This window comes from Larimichthys crocea, chromosome XXI, assembly GCF_000972845.2.
Source record: "Larimichthys crocea isolate SSNF chromosome XXI, L_crocea_2.0, whole genome shotgun sequence".
In the NCBI taxonomy this organism is placed as follows: Eukaryota; Metazoa; Chordata; class Actinopteri; family Sciaenidae; genus Larimichthys; species Larimichthys crocea.
Window position 1 is genome coordinate 2116791 of NC_040031.1, and position 24277 is coordinate 2141067.

At 38.6% G+C, this 24277-nt stretch overlaps 1 protein-coding gene across 1 annotated transcript in view; it reads right to left on the reverse strand.

The window, feature by feature from the left end:
• Window positions 1-12459, reverse strand: part of LOC104932996 (protein FAM19A5) — a 50751-nt gene extending 38292 nt beyond the window's left edge. The window contains exon 1 of the mRNA XM_019267591.2: window positions 11414-12459. Within this exon, the coding sequence (XP_019123136.1) occupies window positions 11414-11504 (91 nt within the window). The 5' untranslated portion in view covers window positions 11505-12459. The remainder of the gene's footprint in view (window positions 1-11413) is intronic.
• Window positions 12460-24277: the final 11818 nt, after the last annotated feature.

Consider the following 24277-nt stretch of genomic DNA (forward strand, 5'->3'; position numbering starts at 1 on the left):
TTTTTTTTTTTAAGTGTAAAACCTTTAATTTGGCTGGCCATGGCTGTGAAGTGAAGCCAACGTGGAAGTGGCAAAAAACTGCAGTTCTTCGAATGTCCACTTGAGGCTGGCTACAGAACGTGTCAATCTCGATAAACTCCCATATTAAAATGTCCAACTTCACAGCAAAAATAAACATGTTTACTAGGGATGCACCGAAATGAAAATTTTCGTCCGAAACTGAATAAAAATTAAATGGTTGGCCGAATACCGAAAAACCGAAACCGAATATGAAATGCGGTTGTTAAATTTTTCACTTTTTTTTACTATTGCATAAAAGCCTAGAATAAATTTGTAGACATGTTTTTCAAAGAAAGTAAATGTTTATTTAATATCCTTCAAATATTCTAGTAGAATTTCCAATTAGTATAATTATTATTTCATTAATTAATTATATATTCATTATATATTTATCATAATCATTATTCCGACGGTCATTAAACGCACCTTGCATGTGTGACTCCGTAGTTTAGAGAGAAGTATATAGCTCCTCTAAAGAGCAGTGGATGATATATTTCTTGCCTGTGTTTTCCTATATCCTGCATCGTGGTTTATGTGTGTGAATGAGAAAGAATCAGCAACCGTGGCCAGATCATGCGCACCGTTGTTTCATTGCATCAATTGCGTCACGCCACTATTCGGCCTTACTATTCGGCCACTTCACCGAAAGCCGAAATGCACTTTTGCAATTTTTGGTGCATCCCTAATGTTTACAGCCTGATACAAAAGACTGTTTTGGTATCAATACTTAATTTCCTTGTTCATGATAACTGTACTGAGTTTGATTTTTTCTCAACTGTAAATTACATTACAGCTTAAAAGTAAATAAAATTATTGGCCGCTTTGATTGACAGGTGGGTGCCAGGAGCTTGTTTGAGCAACCAGCCATCCTGCAGCTGCCTCAGGATATGATGCCATTCTTCATTAATGTCTATGGTGCTGGGCTTTCTTGTCTCTGATCAGTTTCCAGGCAACCAGCAGATAGTCAGTGGTCCGAGTCAAGAAATAATCTGACACATACCCTAAAATTGTTCTTTTTAAACAGATTTAACAAACTTGGTATAACATGTAAATAAGAGTTTTAGAGGTTAACCAATATGTTTCAGGTTGCCTTAGCTTTATATTAACTGGACATACATAGAGTTCCTGTAACCTTTACCACAGTTTTTTTGTTGTCCCAACCTAACCACAAACCGGACTCTCGGCTTATAGAGCTTTATTTTCCCTCCTCATTCTCTTTACTGGATGAAATGACGTACAGCCCTGCAAAAAATGCCAGAGGGGGTAAACAGCACTGAGCAGGGGAAATAGAAAGAAGCTCAGAGCTAATGTGACTGAATAGTTCTAGCTTGTTTTTGTCTGGAAAGCATGTCAGTGGTTAACTTTGCAGATATAGTTCACTAAGAAGCCTGTCACAAAGCTTCTAACCAAATATTTCATAAAGCTTCCGGTGCATACATTTTGGTGTGCGACTTTCCCCTTTCAACCGTAGTTTCTACTGTAGTTTAAAGGGTAAAAAAAAAAACCCTCATCTGAACAGGCTCAGTGTCAGAGCTACAGTAAAACAACTGCTTTGCATTTTTTTTACATCACAGGTCGACTTTTCCATTTCAGTGATCCTGAACCCTCAAGCTGCTGAGACCGAGAAGCCCAGGAGCTTTTTTTGCAGTAATTGGGATTCATCTACGTGTACATATATAAGAGATGCTCGCTAACAGGTATCCCATGGTACCAGAGACAGGAGCAGAGCGGCGGCAGGTCTCTGTTTCCTCGTTAGCTGCCGCTCATCACCCTTATTCATTCTCCATCTGCTACAGAACGGCAGAATGAAAAAGTTATTGTTGCAGGGGTGCTGGGAGACAATGCCTGAACAGCACAGTCACTGTGATTTAAGAGCAGCAAAATAAAAAATAATAATAATCTAATAACATCTGGAAAAGAAATAAAAATGACGACAAAGCCTCGATGATGCAGGTGTGTTGTTGCACTGGACATTCAAACTTTTAACTGTTGGATGTTCATTGAAATCTGCATCAGCATGAACGTAAATGACTTCCTTTGCGAACTGGAAGCGCATTTGCAGAAATTTTATCAGTGCTATCAGACGAACCAGCATTTCTCAAAAGCTGTTCATACCATACCATGAGCATGAAACCTCTCATTTTTGACAGAAATCTACTGGACTGTCCTGCTGCTAATGAATGATAATGCTCAATGACGTTTTCTCTAACGTCAAACAAAACTAAAACAACACACACAGAGACTCTGCAGCTGCTTCAGCCTCAGATTTTCCTGCACTTTGTCCGGAGCTGTTATAATACTTTACATAACACACTGCTCAGATGAAGGTCGCCAGATTCTACCTTGATAAAAACAACAACAACAAAAAAAAAACATACCAGCTCCTCCTTCATGACAGGAGTGGATGTTGTGACCCTGTAACGTCTCATCAGTATATAAAACTATCAAACACAAAGCACAGCAGATTGTCAAGTTGCTGTGTCTGCCTCAATGAACTAATGAATTTTATATATTTCATTTGTCTGCCTCACAGACACTTTCAGTATTTTAAACCCTGATGCAAAAACTTGACAAATGGTGAATGCTAGTTATGATGAATTTATTATTTATTTAATGTGTATTGAAGCTCGCATGTTCTGCGCCTCAGTGTGTGTACACATTCTGTGTTATGGTTACATGTCCACTCATGTCCAGCACATAAAAAATAAAATGGTGCTATAAACAGTAATGTGATCACAGGTCATACTTTAATGATTACATTGAAGGTTGTGAGGACGTGACAGCACAGAACAAGACCAAAGGTTCGTTCATCTGAATGTACAATAGGTATTGCTCTACCCTGCCTAAGACATCTATACCATCTATACCATACCCGCACTATATGCTGTACAGCCATAACTATCACTTTAATATTTATTTTTATTCTAACACATTCTCAACATGGAAATATAATAAGCACCTCAGCCTCACTACCAGTTGTGCCCAGTGGCCTTTCTATTGCAGCAAAAAAAGTCCCCCGCAGCTGACGTCTGTAAATCTGTTGACCACAAACTGCAAACAAGGTCAATTATGACTCTTTATATTTTATTCTATTTTTAAAAAGTGTCAAAAAAGCAGTGTTTTATCTATGTTAAAGTACATGGGCCCTGTTTTCTCTGCAGTAAACCTCTTGTGCGTTTGTTTGACTTTGTGACTCGGTTGAATGACTCACAGATGAAACCAAGTGTTCAGTCTGAGGCAGCATAAAGACTCCAAACAGCACAGTCACATTACAGCAGAAATAATGAAATTACAATGAGTTGTTTTCTCTGCTCGGACTAATGTTTTCTCAATCACAGTTGACATGTAATCTATTCATGAACGAGAGGAAGGAAGATAAACTGACATCTCGTTGATGTGGGCTTTTATTAGCCGTCATCTCTTGGAAATTCCCCACAAATTGAAAATAAGAACAGCAATCACAGAGCGGGGAAACGGGAGTCACTGTGTTTGTCCTGTGAGTGAAGACAGAGGAATAATGATGAGGTTGAAATTGTTTTCGACGCAACGCAGCGTCTCTTCTGATGCTCTGATGACAGTTAATGAGTCTTTGCAGCAGATGACAAATTCAGAATCCAACATGAGGCGTGATGCAAAGCCTCTGGAGCTGTTTGGAAACAAAAAGGACTTTAACATGAGTCAAGGTCATCACTGTTGGGCATGTTTAACACGATGATGAGAGCAGCTTTACGATGGAAAGTTACATGAAACAAAAAAAAGTCAGGCTGTGGCTATGCTAATTTTCCTTCCTCCTCTCCTCTGGCCCATGTACCGGAAATAAATCAAAGTCCACCATCATCCGCGATGACCCTTAAATGTGTCTCAGAGGAGATCTGGAGCCGAACACTATTTAGACTCACAACCAAAACTCTTCATGTACACAAGAACGAAATGTACATATGCCTTCTTTTCTACGATTTATAAAGCTGTGTGTGTTTGCCTGATTCTGTTTTATCAATCTCAATCATTGCAGAACTGGGCCAGGTGCATAAATATAGACGGTGCATGCAGTGAGAGGCCCTCCAACACACTGGTGGTGAAGTACGGATCCTTGCAAGTGATTCTGATAGCCGTGTAAGAAATAAGCCTGTGTTAAAAGAAGACCTCTTGTTAAATTAATTTCTTATATATACCCTGGAAAAGGGAAACAATAATGGTAATATTTTTTTTATATTCTACAAATAATAAAATGAAGAGCTTATAAATAATCTAAAACTACAAAAACAAAACAAAAAGTGCTTAAAAACTAGTCAATTATTAAAATGTATTTCCTATTTGGTGTTTTTGTCGTGTATAGTTATGAAGTGATGATTGTTAGGTAATATGTATGTTGATCAATATCAATCCAGTGATCATGTGAAGACACAATATGATATACCATAGCTTGCACTGGAGCCTGTTAAAACTACCTTACTCCAATGAACTGGGTGCACATGCATGAGCCTCTTGAACTCCCACACTTTACATTAATTAAATGACAAAGTACATTTTCACCACCAGTATTACATCTATAAACTACATGGTTGGGTTGTTCATACCATCTGTGCCACTAAATTCATCACATACCTGTGAGGTTTGATATCCCAATCATCATTATGAAACGTCAGCAGGATGATTAATGGATCAATATATTGTTCATATTGAAACAGACTTTACAAACTGATTCACAATTTATGATAAACTGAAACAATCATTCAACAGGGAAGTAATGGCACAAATATAATAAATAATAAGAATGATTAAAATGTGTCATTCATAATTTGAATGCAGTTCCTTAATGTGCCACTGAAATTGAACAACCCAAACCATGTTTTACTATAAAGTTACATCTCTCATCTCATATTTCTTATCATCTTATCACCACTAAACAGTGTGCACACTGATCTGACGTCTGGTCTTCTTTCATAAATACTATGTGTGTGAACATGTGCACATGTTGTTTTTGTGTGTAAATATTGTTTATACATCTTAAAGGCATATCCTGTGAAGAACAGGACAGTAACAGAGCTACATCTGTTTTTTGATTAGTCAGTTAATCTGATGGGTTGTCAAGGAAATTTTTATCTAATTTTTATTGCATGTTTATTGTACATATGTTTATTCATTTATTAAAAATCATCAATCATAATCAAAACTGAATTTAAAAATATTTTTCATTCTGACCTGATATTGGCTCATTTCTCTATTTGATCTATAATATATTTTAAAAAATATTAGACTTTCTGCATCTTCAGCCTTCTACAAACAAATTATAGATTTTATTTAAAGCATTTATGGTTGTTTTTGTTGTTTATTTCTGTAATATAATCAACTGATGAGTCATATATCGTCAAACCTGGCACTAAAATATCCACAATCAGTTTAAACTGTTAACACTGGTTAAATGTATTTACACACTGTGTGACAGCTGAGATGCCGTGGGTCAAACTGCCCCTCAACATAACGGCTGAGTGTGCAAGGACACCTGGTTTGATAAATTTCTCAATTATCTCATCTCTCATTTAATTTTCTGTTGGGCGGAGCAAAGGCGACTGAGGGCAGCGAGGAACCACGTTAGCTAAATGGAAAAGTAAAGGATCTAAACTGCTACAACAACCAAACTTCGCCTTCAAATAACACAGATTGTTATATGATTCGGAAATCTGCAGCTCAATTTCATATTTCAACTAGATTTTTTTAACATTTAACCTAATATTTACTCCTCTGATACTGAGATTTACTGATTTTGATCATAAAAGTACAATTATCAATACTTATTAATAATATTCCTTATTACATTATAATAAGGAGCCAGAATCAGCTGATAATTTAAGTATTTGTGGTTTAATCTTATGAACTTGATGCAGAATTTTATCTTCATCTGATATAAATATGATATATAATAACCTGTGTGGAAGACTGTATTAGGTCTTAGTAGTTAGTTATAATACTTTCTGTACAATTGAATGACGATAATTTGCATGATAATGCACAATGTGTCCAACTTAGGCTTGAATCAACAACACCAAGCATATAGCATATGAGGAGATGGTAAATATGACTGCTCTGGACAGATTTATGAATATGATTGGATAACACACAGCTGTGAATGAGCCAATCATGGTGAAGCATTAATAAAACATCTGATCAGCCTCCATCTGAACTGATCCTATGCTTCATTTAATAACTGAAGTAAATGAGAAACATGTCATTATAACTAAGAGGAATGTTAGACAAACGTACTAAAATAGGAGTCAAGTAAAAAAAAAATGTTTTTATGGTAACTAGGTTAACAAAACTCATGAGATTTGTATGTACTGTTTCTACACAGACACTTGATGACGCTTAAATAATATGATAAATATAATAAAAAATAAATGCCTGAAGCTAAAACTGCTTTTTGTGTGGCAGTTGCTTCTGACTCTTATGTGAGTGTTTTAGATTGTTAAAGCTGCTGGAGAGAAAGACGAAAATCACAAAATTCAGTGGCTGAAATTCAACAATCAAGTAGATGTCAGATAAGCAGGTTCAGGTTTCCTTTCATGCTGCAGAGACTCTTATTTTGAAGAAGTCAATCTTCAGGGGATGAGACTGGTTTTGAGGTAGAGGTGAACTTATACCACAGTATTTCATTTTCTGTGTCTCAATGCAAAACGATAACAGATTGCGCAGTTTGAGGACATTGTCAAGACATCTATTTTACTGCAGCTGAAGTGTGATTTAAATTTTTAAATACAGTTTCAGTCATGCTCAGAGTTGAATCACTCGCTGATGTTGCCCTTCCAGATGATTTTATTCAAATCCAATTACACCCTCTGCAGTTTTTTGCTCCGTTAATTTCTGTTTGTGTTTTTTTTTTTCTTCTCTCTTTCATTCAGACGCAGTGTGTTCGTAATTCCCATGAATATATGCTCGACTTAATGGAGCACTGAGAATTCATTTGGACTCTAAAGACTCCTTAGGTAAGCTTTCCACGCCGCAGGCACAACAGTGTATCTGCTGCATAATAGGCTTGTTTCCAGGATCTAAATGAGCGTCACGAGCAGGCAGAGAAAAGAAAAGAGAAGCTCAGTAAACAGAGAGGGAATCAAATTCAGTCTGCAGTCTGTGCTCATTAAAGCTTTTCACACTGAGATAATGACAACAGACACCACCTTCTAAAACTGATTCTTTAAATGTTCATTTGATTCCCCATTTGGGATTTTAACTACTGTACTCATATATGATTACATGCAAGTGTAATATTAACAGATATGTGATGAACCAGTAATCTGGTTTAATAAAGAGAGGTTTGATCTGAAATGTCACCTGATTAATCTGCTGATGTAATATGAACTGACAGATCTTCAAAATAAGAGTCTCTGCAGCATGACAGGAAACCTGAACCTGCTCAGCTGAGTCAGTTTGAGCTCTGACTGTTGAATTTCAATGAGCAGCTGCTGGTTTTTTACGATTTTCGTCTTTCTGCAGCAGCTTTGATTATTTGAAACATCTGCATATGAGGAGGAGTGTCAGAAGCAGCTACCAAACAAAAACTGCTGAGTTTCTACTTCAGAGGAATTACTGTTAAATAAATCTGTTTTATGATGTGACGACTCGATGGTTGAGGTTTGGTTAGCTTTGGACACAAAAAAGCACCTTTGCACTTGGTTAGGTTTTAGGGAAACATTGTGGTTTAGGTTCAAATGACCACTGTGAAAAAGTAAGGGGAACTTCATTGTCATGGTTGCAACAATAAACACATGGTTAGAGTTGGATAGGCTGTTTAAGTATGTTTAAAAATTCTCAACATGAAAAAAAAAATGTCTTCACCGGGTAAATACATAATTTTGTTTCAGGTACGTATGCTGCTTAGCCCACAGGTCAACATATAGATGACTGTTGGATCACGGTTGGTCACCTGACTTCCTCCTTTGCTCCTGTCTTCAGCTGGTAGAGTGATCATCAAACATAAACCTTTCACCCTCCTTTAAAAAAGACCACAACACGTGTCAACAACAACGACACTAAAGCTGCAAGAACCCCCGGAGTAAACGTGTCCTGTGTGACTTTTATTTACACAAACTACATTTATATGTCACATTGACTTTCAAACATTGGTAGAATGCCTCTTTAATTCCAATGATTTATAACCCGGTTTCACGCCAAAGCCTGTGGATTACACACTTTGCAGGATACTGTGTCAGTGTCACGTTTTACCTCAGGCATAAAGCTAACACTGTCTCATTCATTCTCCCATTCTGCGGTCAAGTTAGTAATAGTAAATACGCAAAGTCAGTAATTCTGTGGAGCAGGCCCCACTGGTGGGGCACAGAGCCACTGCAGGTGGAGCATGGATGACCAGAGGGAAAGTATGGAGTGCAATGGCTGAGTGAACATGACTTATGTTGGGGAAATGCAAACCAAGTTCACAAAAATTGGACTTGGATCTCTTAGCTACTTCCTCTATCATTGTTAATGATTTGTGGTGTATGGGGATATGAACTTTTTCGGCTTTTAAAGTCAGTCATGCCTAAAAAAAAGAAAAAGTTAGTTTGGTAGGTTAAGTTACGTAAGTTCAGTACATTAAATAACTAATATATAGTAAGTTAAAATAAGTCATCGTTGACCGATTTCACATGGGAAAGGAGCTCTAGTCTCCTGTGTTAATGTCCTGTATTTGACCCACCCCTCCCTATGTGGACTTTGCCGCTCTGTACATGACATCCATCTGTCGCTCCCGTCATTGTTGCCCCCTGCTGGCACAGGCACTGCACACACTGACGCTGTATCCTGCATGAGAAACTGCCACCTTCATGTCTCATTTGTAAAAGAACTAAAGGATAAAACTGGAATAAAAACATCAAAACCCAGTGCGTCTCTTTGACTCAGCAAGTGTTTTTAAAATTCAAACTGTCCTCTTCACTTTGCATTTATAGTTTTTCAAGGTTATTAATGCTCCTGCCCTCCTGCAGAGTGTCTCACTTAGATAAATTCAACATTACAGAAACCTCCGATAACGAGTTGCACACAAACCATCACACAGGATCATTACAGCTGCTGAGGAGGGAGGGTGAGACCATTTGATTTGATTTTATTCGGGTCCTCTTTAAGCTAAAAGCCGAGTGGATCTTTCACATGGATCACTGAGCTGTTTTACATTGATTCTGTTAATGCAGGTCGAAGCTCAAATGAAGCTCTGAGACTCAAGTGGACTCTTCAGAGCTTCAGGACAAAAACAAAGCTTTGTGTTGTACAGATGGACCTCTGCTGTCGATTATGAACACACATCATTCCTCTGAAGGGAACGTTATAAGGCTGCAGGTAAATATTGATTCACATTATCGATTACTGTAACTTCTTACAAATAATAACATTATTTTTATTTTCTTGGAGAAACTGGTAAAAGTCCAGAAGAAGGAAAAGTGAATCAATGCACTAGAAATGTTGGTGACTACTGACCTGCACCGTTACAGGAATAAAAGCTGGGGTAAGTAGTTCTGGAGGAAACCAATGCCATGACAAATAACATGAGATACATAGTGCAGTAATGCAACATTAGCTGAGTTCTGGGTTTGCAAACTGTCGCTCTAACAGCTCTCCTGCTACTTTAGTTAATAACACAACAATAGCATATCTTGTTTGTGGATAAGTCATTCAGTGTTATCTGACACACACATACTGGCTGAAATAACACGTTAGTGTTGCGTGGCTGTTTGTTTCTCATTTACAGAGCCAGCTGCTACAAATCCCATTTTTTTCAGTGCACACACTCCATATCTACAGTAATTAATAATGTGTGTCAATCAAGCCCAGAGGAGGAGCTCTGGGCTTTCAAGTCAGGTTGACAGAGTGGTCAAACCATGTAATGACAGCAATGGCGTCCATCACGTGACGTGCAAACCTTTAGCCCAATTCAGGTTAGTGAGTTGTTTTGGCCAGCAAAATTTTCTAGGGTGCTTGCTCTGAGCCACACAATGTGGAAACAAGATCCATGTAATTTTATGACTTCATGCACCACTGAGCAACTTCCATAAGAATAAACGAAACCCTAACCTCAGTGCTATACATCCATGTTATCCATGAACACAATAAGAAACTCTAGAGCTGTTTAAACATGGCAGATAATGTGGAAGAATGTCCGTCCTTTAGAGACTTGCCTGGATGATTTCAGGTGCAGGTACTTCCAAATTGTCCTGATGTTTTATGATTAAAAAACATGGATCCTCAGTGTTTTAGCTTGGTATAGGATTATTCTCAAGTGCCATCATTGCTTCAGTGTTGAAGAAGAAGGGCCTGCAGCTCCTCATGATGAAGCTTTAATAAATGTTCTTAAACTGATGTACAATAGGCCTATGCCATCTTAGTTTAGCTTACCGTCTTTGGTCATCTGATCTGGTCTGATTTATTTTTTTGTTACTCAACTAAATTCCTTATTAAAAATGTACTCTGTAATGTTACTGTAATGTTACTTTATATGGTGCTGGGTAGCAGCAGTGAATTTACCTATAAGCATTTACCGTACCTAAGCACAGTACTTGAGTAAATGTACTTAGTTACTTCCCACCAATCAGAGTTCAATTAGATGACTAATGGTTCAGTCAGTTGATAGACAATTAGCCACCATTTTAATTATTAATGAATGAACTAATTATTCTGAAAAATTAATTATTTCAGTTTTTAAGTACAAACTTCAACATGATTTACAAGAATGAACAATTAAAGCAGTGTGATAAAAAAAGTATTGATCAGTCTATAAGTTGCATTTTATTTCTAATGTATCTGTTTTCCTCTTTTCCAATTAATTTGCTTATCAAATAGAATTAATGTGAGTTTGAACGAGGTGTGTGTGTGTGTGTGTGTGTGTGTGTGTGTGTGTGTGTGAGATAGACTCAGAGTCACGGTGTGTTCTCTATCATCTGTCTCTAACCTTTCTGGATTCTTCCAGTAAGAACCAGCGGACCCTCACTGGAGCTCAGCCGGTCTGATGAGCTTCTCAGACAGGCAACTCAGCCCTGTCAGATCCGGTCCGAACCTCGGGCTGGTGTTAATGTTTTTGCTGTTTATCTGTTCCCCATCTCCCGCCTTTTATCACCAAATCCGTGGACGGGACGACAGTTGTACAAGAAGCACACACAAGTGCGCGCACAGGTTTTAACCCTGTTAGCCCAAGAAAAGCATCAGGATAAAACTAATTCTTTGTCATTTTAACACCTGTTGAAGCGTTTTGGACCCTCAGTTTGACCTCACACACACACACACACACACACACACACACACACACACACACACACGCACACACACATATGCACACAAAAACCATCCCAAAGTCTGCGACTAGACTACAGAGCCGTACCTTCTCTCAGGATCTGGTTGTGGATGAGCAGGAGGAGCAGGAAGCAGACCGCAGCGGCAGTCAGAGCCCAGGCCAGCCGGAGGAGCTGCATGAGGGAGAGCCGGGAGCCGCACGGGGAGCTAAAAAGTCCAAAGTGTGATTATCCGCAGGCTGGTGCCTCCTCACTACGCCACATCCATCCCGATCCGACCCAGAGGAGGACGGAGGAAAGAGATGGGTGGCATTTCCTGGATACGAAATTACACACGAGCCTGAAGTGACAAATCCAGAGTGGAGGAGATTTTAAGCAGCAGAGATGTTTGTTTTCCCTCCCCGGTCTCTCCGGGGTCCTTGCCGCGCTCCCCGGCGCGTCACGGTGCGCAGGGGCGGCCGGCGGCAGCAGCAGCAGCAGCAGATGTCCGGGATGATCCCCTCCTCCACAGCATGTTCATCAAAACACAAAATATGCTCCGAAAAATGAAGTTTTCCAGTTTTCCGCCTTCAACTCACAGCTCTCTGCGCTTCGGATCCACCAGAACTCCCCATTCGCTCGTCCGCGTAAATCCCCCCAGAAGTGGAGTTACAGTCACCGGGCCCGGCTGGAGCTGCTCACCGGGCATGTTGCACGTTTCCCCTTAACGGGTCTGTTGCCCTGCGGACCGGCTGGACGATGCTGGTACTGTTAGTGAAGAACGGAGGAGAAGGAGGAGAAGATGCAGCTGCTGCCTCCTGTCTGAAGATCCGTCGCGATCTGCAGCCTCCACACCAACTATCTCTCTCTCTCTCTCTCTCTCTCTCTCTCTCTCTCTCTCTCTCTCTCTCCCTCTCTCTCTCTCTTTTATCACGGACTGACGTCACACCGGTTACAATAACACCTGTCCAACACCCCGGGACTGGTGGGTTACAGCACGGGAGGAAAATCCTAAATCTGAGGGGCACTCAGAGGATCAACCTGTTGTGTGTATGTGTTGCAAAGTGATGCCTTGCTACAAGTTATAACTAATAATTAAACTTCCCAATTAAATAATGTAATTATAACTTAATTAAAATATTTTTAAATGAGGCAATTTAAATGTATGCAATTTATTGAAATTATTTAGTTACTGCTGTTGTCTAGACTTCACCAGCAACTTCAGTGACACACACACCTTAATGTGTCAGTAATTATAATCCATTAATATAATATTAGTCATTTTACTTTTAGTACTTTAAGTGGGCACTTTGATCCTATTACTGTTGTACTTAAAATGTTTAATGCAGGACTCTAATTTACCTGTGCACACTCGGATTTTATATCATCATCTTTTGTGACTTCAGGAGTTCTGCAGAAATTTGTCCTGTAAACCAACTTCATTAGTCATCACTTTTATTTACTTGTAATCAGTTTTTTCTGCTGCTTCCATCATGAACTGAACAGGTCTGGACTGAATGTTTGTCAGTGAATGAGACAATCCTCCTTCACTGTATGTTTCAAAGGAAAATTAAATCCAGATGCTCAGATGTTGGCAAGCAGCACTAACAAACATGAATTATTGCAGTAATCTACCAGCCAACGATTATTTTCATGTTTGCCCTGAAATCAGATGTTGTTGTGATCTGCAATCTCCATCTCTTTACAGTCTGCTCTAATTACTGTATCTTTTACCATAAAGAAATAAATTATTCAGAGCTTCTGGCTGCAGTCAGCACACACAGTCTGATACATCTACAGCATCTACTTTCCATTTGGTTAAAGTACTTTTATGACATTTTTATCTTACGTCTAATTATACATGTTAACTTAAGAAAAAAAAAATAGATAAAATAAATATAAAACAACATATTAACTAATACCTTTAATAAAAAATAAATATATAATGAAATAATGAAATAATTAAAGTTCTCGTAAAGTTCATTAAATTGGTGAACTAATAGATACACATCTTTCAGTTCTGATATTACATTTTATAATTTGAAATGAAAGTTGAGATAATTAAATCAAATGTAATGATTTTTTATGATGTTGATTTAATTTTACATTTTTGCATTTTTATATTTCATCATTTAACTGACTGCATATTTAAATAAAAAATATATTTAAATATATATTCTTTCTATTATTAAATACAACTCAACACTGGAAAAGTGTCTAATTAGTGTGATTAGTGTCCAGTTTCCATGTGATCTACTGTTTATCACCATATATTTTGAATACTGGACTTGTTAGTCCATTTTTTCAAAGTTCAGATGTACAGTTCAACCTGCTTTTTGTTTTGTTTCCAGCTGAGTGGTGAGGCGTCCGGGTTTAGACCCCTCACTGTCTCATTGCTCTATCATGGTGTGTTTATTTGCACCCTGTTTTCTTACCACTCTGCTGTCTCTCACACAAACTTAGGCCTGAAGGCAACACCTGCCTGCCTCCTCACCTGTCAATTAACCTGCAAGAAGATAATACACTGTAAGTGTGTGTGTGCTCCTGTATTTCTTTCTTGTGTGGAGACAAATTTGAACAATAGACCATAAAGGGGCAATGTGTACAATTTAGTGGCATCTAGCAGCTAATTGCTGATTGCAACACCTCACCTCACGCTCTCCTTACAAGCATGAAGGAGAAACTACATTGGCCGCAAAACATGCGTCATGAAAGATCTTATCTGGAGACAGTTTGTCTGTTTTGGACTACTGTAGAAATAGGCAGTTCAACATGGCAGACTCTGTGGTAAAAGGCCCAGGGTGTGTGTAAATATAAAAGGCTCATTCTAAGGTAACAAAAACATAACTTCTTTATTAAAATAAATTAAATTCTTATTTTAGGTTATTATACAATGAAAATATAGTTATGAGTATTATATTCCATTTCTGCCCTGTTCTATAAACAGAGCTGTCTAAAACTGTCACACTTTAAAAATTAGGCCTTACTGAAAATTGAGTACAATTTCAAAATAAAGTTGTGGTTTACATTGTGAAATGGTCACAGTTTGGATAAATTTAAGCAATAAAACTACTTAGGTTTAAGAAAAGGTCATGATTTGGGTTAAAATATTATGTTATGTGACATAAAACTTTAAATAGTCAAGGCAAGTCGCATGATGCAAGTTACATAGGTCACCTTATGTTTATCTTTAAATAAGTCAGCATTGACTTTTGGTTTCACATGGGACACAATCCAGAGTCTACTGGGTTAAAATCCTGTGTTTGTTTAACCCATCCATTTAACCAACCTCTGTACATGGACCTGGTAGGTCTCATACAGACACTAAAGGACAACTTGTGGGTCTGTATAAGACCCTGAGGGGCTGGATAAACATACAAGTAACTTTGTGCTACATCCAAAATGCAATATTACATAAATATACAAGAGTTTCATGTAAACTTTGTTTGTTTTGTTTTCTCACCTGAACATTTTCAGAAATATTTGTCCTCAATGCTGAATATTTGAATGACGGCAGATAAAAATGTTGGTTGTTGATGGAGACGTTTGATGATGATAGCAGCAGCAGTGTGTTTCTTCTCTCTGAATGAATCCATCCAGCTGATTGATCGTTCAGCTTTAGAAGCCTCAGCTTACGTTCAGACTCTTATCAAAGCTCTCAGCAGCTCTCTTCTGGCAGACAGACTCCATCATTGCTGCCCTCCTGCTCTGACGGGGATCTGTCTCCATCAGGTCACGCTCTCTGGGCCTCTGGAGGCTGTGATTGTTGCTGATGTTTTCCTGCCATCGATTAGCTTTCCTCAGATCCGTCAGTCAGTGTCCAGAGGCGGCATATAAGAAGAGTCTGTAGAGAGAGATCAACACAAACGCTGCAAGGACTCATCTGGTGTCTGTAACAGCACAGGAAATGAAAACCGTCTGTTTGATAGGACGAAGAGTCGGAAGGAGAAGGAAGATGTAACTGTGACCACAAACTGTCAACATACCAGCCAACATGGAGGAAGCCGAATCTAAACATCACTACATCGGTCTGAAGGTAACACACACTCAACCCCAGCACAGCATTTGACATGTTTGAACATTTTATTCCACTGGATTGTCTTGAAAAGCGGGTTGGCATCAGGGACTACTCTAGACTGGTTCAACTTTTCTGTTTGGGCATGCCTTCTCCTCTATGGCCCCTCTGATCTGTGGTGTTCCCAAAGGTATCTTTTTGTTCTGTACATGATGCCACTGGGACAGATGATGCATGAACACAATATTGAGTAATTCACCATAGATCCAAATTTGTGCATCATTCAGATTTCCCATTAAAAAACGATTAAGGAGGTAGTTTTCATCAGCTATTACTTTGTCTTTCAGAAATAAAGTGCTAATAATAATAATAATAATAAGAATAATAATAAGATTAATAATCGTATAATATAATAGAATAATAAGAATAATAATATAATAATAATGATTACAAGATTTATTTTTGGTCTTTCCCAATTTTGTAAAAACATCTTGGCCAACATGATTTCAAAGAAGGTCATTTAGGCTTTTATATATAATCTCAATTAGATTATAGATAACAGACACTAGAAGGCAGCATCATATCAACCCTGTTTCAGCATCTTCACTGGTGACCAGTAAGATTTTATCTTAAAAGCACGTCATTGCTTAGCTCACATTTATATTGCTGAATTGCTGCTCCGTTAGTGTAGTTTCAGATCCTCAAGCAGAGCTCTGCTGGCTCAGGACTAAAGGAGACCTGGTTTTGCAGTCAGGGCAAGATCTGAGGCTGCAGAATCAGGGACATTTTTCTCAAAACTTCCTTTTTTAAAGCTTTTATTAACTCAAGCACACAACATTTTATTATATTGTTTAGCTTAGCACAAACGCTGAAAGCAGAAAAGCAGAAACTGCTAACCTAGGTCCATCCAAGAGAACAAATTCACCTTCCAACAACAAACCTGTCCCATTTCCATGTTGTTGTTATTGAACAGGTGTAGAAACATAAATATACAAAGTAGATATCGTGGCTTCAGTGGCTGAGTGTACTGACTCACATAACATCTCAAAGGTCCTGAACTTATAGTGAGGTTGCCAGGTTTGAGATCCAGATGTTTTTTTTTCCACCTGCAAAAACACGGCTCTCACTGAGAGAACACAAACTGCAAACATATACTGTAGCTCCACCAAGAAACACCTGCCCTGGCTGGGATTTCATCTGGACACAATCCTTTAATGTAAAATTGTCACATTACAAAAGTTTGATGGAAATTTCTAAAAACAAAAACTCACATTTCTACACTTCCTCTAGGTGATTTATAATTTTTTCAACAAATAGTTAATTTGATTAAGACTTCAGACAGCTTCCTCGTGGTCCCTCCAAGCAGATCTGATGAATACCTGAAACAAACACAAATGTTATATACTAATATTTACATTGCCTTCTGCCAGTTGAGGTATCACTGGGGCTTGTTTTTTTGCTGAATTTGTTAAAATTTATGATATATTTAGATGGAAACTCAGCTACACCGAATAATTGTTTGAATACTTAGTCAAAGTTAAATGTAACAGTGAAGCAACGGTGAATATAATTAATTCACATAAATGAACTTGAACGTGAACAGGCGTCTTATGATAGGTTTGTTCCTGTTGTATTACTAAAGCAGAAAGAGTTAGAGTTAGGCTATTCTCCAGCATCTGTTTGGTGTAAAATAAGCTCTGTGGTCTAGTTAATCTAACCGTGACATCTGAGATTTGTAAATTTCTCACTATTTGATTTTCTGTACATAATTCATCAGTGTAATTTTCAGTGTAAGTTACCCTGCAGCCAAGTGCCCAGATGTTGGTATATCCTTGACGTTTTTTGCTGTTTAAGGTTGGTAATGAAAGCTGACTGCAAAACCATTCCAACAATTAAAGTTATGTTGATAAAAACAAGACACAAATTTTGCTTTGAATTGTTTGTGAATCTCGGCCTGAACAAAGTTAACACCAAGCAACAAACACAAACAATCTAAAATCCTGCTGTTTGCAGAATGAGCCCTGAGGTAGTGTTTCTTTTGTGAAAGAATAAAGTATAAATCCCATTGAAAACACTCTAGGGGTCTTTGTGTTTATTTCATGGAAATCAGCACCATGTGTGCTTTGCCATCAAAGCTCCTCCAGACTGTGTTACAGAGTTTTTCACCGGGCGTGAAGGAAACACTTGAAAATCAACTGCACACAAGAGCGACATAGTTGGCTTTAAAACAACAGGCAATTCTCCTGAATCCTTCAATTGAGGATCTTTACTGTCTGTTTATTTAGTTTCTGGGTTTTATTTTGTTCCCTCAGAACCCAAATTAACTCAGCAGCAGGGACAGATTCACCGTGACAACTGTTGAGAGCAAACACACGCACACACTTTCTTTTTATACCATTGAGACACCTTATTTTAACACATTTTCAAAAGGACCACATACTCAGGGTTTAAGGTGCTAATTTTCTTGTTCTGCATTGGCTTGTTTTGATCTTCAAGTGCATCATTTCTTTCGAGTGAATAAAGGCAAAGACTGCTCACAGTTATCCTGATGCTGTGCTCATTGTTGCTTGATACTTTAATCAGGATAATCCTAATAAGGTTATGCCTGACTTCCATCAACAATGAGGAATAAACACTCTGGATCCCTGCGACACACCATTCAAAGAGCAGAGCCGATTTGCTGTTCGCCTAGACTCTAGGCGAACAGCAAAGATGGCAAGATGGCCCTGTGGTTACTCTAGGCCCTAGAGTAACCGCAGGGCCATCTTGCTGAGGTTGAGTATATAAACAGCACGTTCCAAGATGATCACCAATGTCATTGAGGACGTCAGTGGATTTGCTGAGTCTATGGTGGAATTATTTGTAAAACAATAAAAGCAACTGTACCCAAGACTACAGCTAAATCATTTGTCAACCAGAAACCACGGATTACTAGAACAATGCAGGATGCAACAATCTCACACACTGCAGCCTGCAAATTAGAGACAACATGGACTGCGTATGTTGTAGACTGCCATGTCTGTTTGCTTATTGGCAGATTGGCAGGCCACACATTGTTTGCACACTTGTAATTTGTTATCATGTGTGGATTGAATGTGTGGTTTGAGGCTGCATGGCTGCATCCTACATCACCGGTATATTCATTTGTCTTCTATCCGTGGTCGCCTGCCACATTAGGGTAATTTCCCTTCACCCAACTGAGGTTTTAGCAAATTATTAGTAATATCCATGCTGCCGACCATTATCCTGAAATAGCCTATCAGCAGGTTGCTGTACACGTGCTAAAACAGCATACCTCATTGTAATCCACATCGCTCTCTGTTCTGCCCCTCTGACTTTACAGCTCCCCCCTTAGATCTGTCTTGTGTCTCCATATAGCCTTTAGAGTCTAAAGGCTATATGGAGACAGCAGCAGGTACCTGTAGGTGCTTGTATAGTCTAAAGTTTAGACTATACAAGCACCTACAGGTACCTGCTTCCTCTTCAATGAGCCATCGGCTCTGCCTGGTGATAACTATGATATCAACCTTCTGTGATCTGAAGTGCAATTTAAAACATCTGCAGTGAAGTCGGGATTCACCTCTGCCTCAATATAGAGACAGTTACATTAAGCTGCTGTATTGATTTTATTTCCTCCTGAAAGTCTGAAGCAGCTTTATCACCTTCAGGATCGTTCTGTGATGCTCAGGGAAGCTCTTCCAACTAGAAACCTGTAAAAATGACATTTGATCATAGCGGACCAAGGACAGAGACTGAGCACACTTCAATTCAGCCCAAAATTATCTGGTAAAAATTGCTCATATGCATTTTTTTTTTTTTTTGGAAAAACAAAAACAAACATCCACACAGTGTCAGACTTTGACACCACAGGAAACTGTACATCCATTCTCCTCCCAACAGTCAGCTCTGTTTTCTTGGCCAGATGGTAAAAGTCAAAGTTTTGTTTTTAGCTTGACATATAAATATATAGATATATTTATATATAATAATATATATTATATATATATATATATATATAGTATATATTATATAATATATATATATAATATATATATAATAATATAATATGGCGATTGGTTCAGTTCATACCCTTTAATTAAGGAGTGTTATCAGAATTGTGTAGCTGTATCCGTGCGTGTGTGTGTGTGTACAGTATGTGTGTGTGTGTGTGTATCTGTGTGTGTGTGTGTGTGTGTGTGTGTGTGTGTGTGTGTGTGTGTGTGTGTGAAATATGAGCCTCTGACAGCAGCAGCCTGATTACACACAGCAGCAATAAAAACTTAAGTATCAGTGATTAAACATGACACATTTTTATCACTGTGTGAGTTAGTGAATCACAACACTCAGAGGAAATGACCAGCAGATCAAATATGTTAACATCTCTAGAAAGTTTGTTTTTTCTCTTGTTTTGGTCCGATGTCCACATTAAGCCAGATTTCAAAAGTCTGATAGTAAGCCTCCATATGCTGTTACTTTATACTATACTATATACTACTATATGCATAACTATGATATTATATTTTACATGAGTGTATATAAGAATCATTATTTATGGAAGCTTTCAGTCATTCAGATCATCTTGCTTTGCGAACAGTTAAAAGGGTTTTGATAAACTGAAGAAGCCTCTTGTAAGAGAGGTGTGATGCCTTCACTGATCTACAACCAACTCCACCAGCCGGTGATTTAACCCATCTCAAAGAATATTATGCTTTTGTTACCTCAAATTATTAGCCTAATATATCTACAGATGCTGTAGGTCCTCTTCCACAGAGTCCGCCATGTTGAACCCCCGTGTTTCTACAGCTTAGAATAGAGAAACTGGCTGTTGATGGGGCATTGAAGTGATATTCAGTTGGTTTCAATCTGCTGCCTCACCAGTAGATGCCACTAAATCCTACACACTGAACCTGAGAGTAATGTTTTTAATGAAGGACGTTAGGGTAAAAGATATGATTGCTTCTTCTACTACTAAGCAAAACATTGGCTCAGTGTGCAGTTTGGTGTGTATGTAGTGTATCCGATGTCTGTTATATTAGACACCCACTGGATGTCCCAACTGGTGTGTGTGGGATAACAGGATGAAAATGCAGACAATGCAGGCCGGCCAGTAGAGTACAATGATTTATTACATCAGAGACCGTGTATAACAACTTTTTTAACATTTGGCAGATAGTGCTGCTTTGAAAAAAATGTCAAATGGTTTGAATATATTTTTAACAAAATGCTGACTTTGTCACATTTTATGTGGCTTCAGTTACCATTTCATCTTCTCTCTGACTGTGGTCTTTGTAGCCCAATTATCACATTTGAACTGCTGCTGATGTGTTTACTCTTAACTGTTGTGGTCTGCAGACTTACTGGACAACTGAACAACACCACAACAACTCTACTAAATTCTGAGCATAATACAGTTGTACAAAAACACTAGTCTCGGGTGAAGTTGGACATAAAAACGATCACTAGCCAATAATGTCAGCCAAAGTATGCCTAGCAGGAGATATTTGATTTCATTCTTGTAGATCCAGTAATTTACTTCATTTGTTGCATTGTTTGACAGGACACCAGGTGAGACAAGTATGGAAAAAAGGTGAGAAGAAAGCAGAAGAGAGGAGGAGGAGAGTCTAAACCAACTACAGGACATAAACAGCATTTTGTCAAACGTGATTTGACATCTACACAACTGTGTACAAGTTTTCTTCTGAAACCCTTCTCATCTGGTGGCTTCTAATACTAAGTCCAGAGGAGACACTGGTATTAGACTAGATAAGATTTTGTTCTATTTTTCACTTGTCACTTTCATTCAGTTATTCTGCGTATCTATTGAACATGTAATAATCATTTAGTTAAAAACAGTCTTTAAAATTAAACTTTATTGTTCTGACCTTTATGTTACAGCTTCATATTCGCAGGGCTAGGTATCTGTGCGTTTAAATGATTCATTTCCAGTACAGCCGGCCGTAAAGATGAGTGATGTTTTTTCTAACAAACCGTCCTAAAAATAAGCAGAGGCAATCCAAAGAGCCATCTCTCCTGCAGATATTGCAGCTGTAAAACAATATGGTGACTTAAACATTGTCTGCATGGACTGGGAGGGAAGACTGGTTCAGTTCTTCAGCCAACAGAGGAAGAGCCGAAGCAAGTTTAATGTTCCCATAAAAAGAGGAGGACACAGTGAATGAAACTGGCCTCAGGTCAGCAGTGAGCACATTTCACCCAAATTCAATCTGGCAATCTGAAATTTACATTCTGTTTCCTGTCATTATTATGCAGAGCACAGAGTTTCCCGAGGCAGCACATAAAATATCCGAGCGAGCCAAACTAAAACTTGACTGCATGTTTCTTTCTTTATCTCTTTCTTATCTGCAGAATTCCTTTTGGAGAACAAGAGAAATTAGAAACATAATAAATAATATAAATTTGTTACACATGGAAGTGAGTCACTGAGCAAGACACATAAATGTCTTGAATGTGACTGAGTTTGTGGAAAGAAAACAGTTGTTAACATAGCCCGATATTGAGCTGATGGTTTTAAGCAGTGACTCAGAATAAGTGTGTTCATCCATAGTATTCAAGGCTCAAGGTGCAGTCTGAACAGGTGAGTTTTCAGTCTGCGGCAGAAGATGTGTGGAGTTTCCAGTGTCCTGATGTCAAAGGTGGAGAACAGCAAACAGGATTTTGTTGAGCAGTAGCCAGACCCTCTTCATAGTGAGGGAGTAGCAAGCTGTTTTGCAGTAGCAAAGTGTAGTGGACGAGCTGGTTTGCCATATAGAGCTATTCACCACACAGTAGGCAAGTCTTTAAATCAGGTTCAAGCAGCCACCAGAATCCAGCGCAGGGTATAGAGGAGCAGTGTAATGTGGGAGAACTTGGGTACGTTGAAGACCAGTCAGTGTGTGGCATTCTAGATGTGTTGCAGAGGTCTGATGGCACATGCAGGCAACACACCTGGACCTGAAGCTGCACTGCCTTCTGGGTGAAAAACAGATGGATCCGCCTGAGGTTGCAGAGATTGAATCTGTAGCAGCAGGTTGTTGCAGTGATGTTTGTAGCAAAGGACAGGGCCACTGCAGAGCTGAAGGTAATGGAAAGTAGGGATGTGCATGATTAGTTGACTACTGTAGTCGATTAAACAGTGCTACCCTCACTAGTCAACACCAGAAATACTAGTCAGTTAACCTAATGTTGTTAGCCATTATGTAGCCACCACACTCTCCAGGCTGCAGCTGGCAGGCCACACTAATACCCTACTGATTGTTCAAGAGTGATCAAGTGATCTTTAACTTTGTTCCACTTAAGAAGTTAAGTTACAACATTTCATTACTGTGATCTCCTTCAGGAATCAACCCGCCAATTTTACTGCTAACCTCACACAACAAATTGGTTTAATATGTGAGACGACTAATAATAAAACTGGAAAGACGTTAAGTTATCAGTTTGTGTGTCTTTAAATTTTGCTAAATGTTGACTGTTTTCTGTGTGTTTTATTACTTTCAAATATCCAGTTAATCTGCAGCAAGATTAGTTGTCAGGAACATCCCTAAACGAGCAGCTAGGTCTTGCTGAGACTGAGCTTCAGGTGGTGTGCAGATATCCCCGATCAGAGATTCATGTTGCTGCCTGGGTTTCAGACTGGGGAAAATACATTTAAATAAAATTTGAATAAACACCTGTTCAGATATCAACCTACTTTAGGAATCTGGACTAATGTGATTTTGTACAGATACATGAGGTACATTTCCCTCAGAGGTCAGCGACTGTGTGACTCAGGTGAGTTCCTCTCTTGCAGGTAATCCTCAGCACTGAGTGGAAGCCCCTCCCCACTCGCCCTGACCCCGCCCCATGCTGCGTCCCTCCTTATCATCTAATGGGTACATTATTCAGCTGGCATCTCTAAAGGTTCTGCTGCAGCTGGATTTATGGTTCAGCTTTAAGTCAGAGGTAGAGCAGCACATTAGGCAGATCAGAGCGGCCTGTGTGGAATTATTACACTCACTTTACTGCACAGGAGGAGGATTAATTAAAGGAAACACAGAGGTAATACATCAACAGGCCGTCACTTCATTTCCCACCGCAGACACACAGACTGTGATTATACTGCATGCAAAACACAGTGAGGCTGCTGCACTCAGAGAGTATCAGTAGTATATAAAGTACCACAAAGAGTACTATTCACTGCAGTACAAAACGGTTCAAAAATCATGCCTTAATGCAGTCCTACAGAATAGTGCCACACGGCTTGTGTCGCCTTGGTGAAGTATATATAGCTATTTAATAAAACGGGACACATATGAACTTCTGTTAAACTGTGGTGAGACTCATGTATCAGTAGCAAAGACCACAAATGATTTGTAATTCGCTATTTTTCAGTCTTGTTACAGCCGTAACACACTGCTGCAAAACTGACCACTTGAAACATTATAACACTGAATTATGTCAGAAAGGAAGTTTCAATACAAACTGAGTATCTTTGATTATTTACATTCTTCAAAACCTGAACATGAAAGTTTGGGCATGTGGTGACTACTTGGGGCTTGATATACAACAAAGGTTGTATATATATATATATAAAATAAAAATCTAGCTTTAGGCCACTATAATAGTTAAAACAAATGTTTACGTACTGCAGTAAAGTGTTGCATATTTTTCACAGGCAATTGTACCTGGAGCACAAAGTTAAATTGTGCAAGAACAGACATACAAATCACAGGAACACCATTCACCTGATAACAAGTCAGTGTACCATCACAATGATTTAAAATCTGTTATTTTATGGTCAAATAGTTACACAACGCGGCTTTAAACAACACACATATTCATATTCATGACACTTTGGCCTACCTTTGTTTGATTGTGCCTGGGTTTGATCCCACATCTCCAAGTTGCAGGTTGGATCACTTTAGTATTGATGTACTCAAACAACCAGAGAGAAAGAAGATCAGACTGAATGAGGAATCTGCAG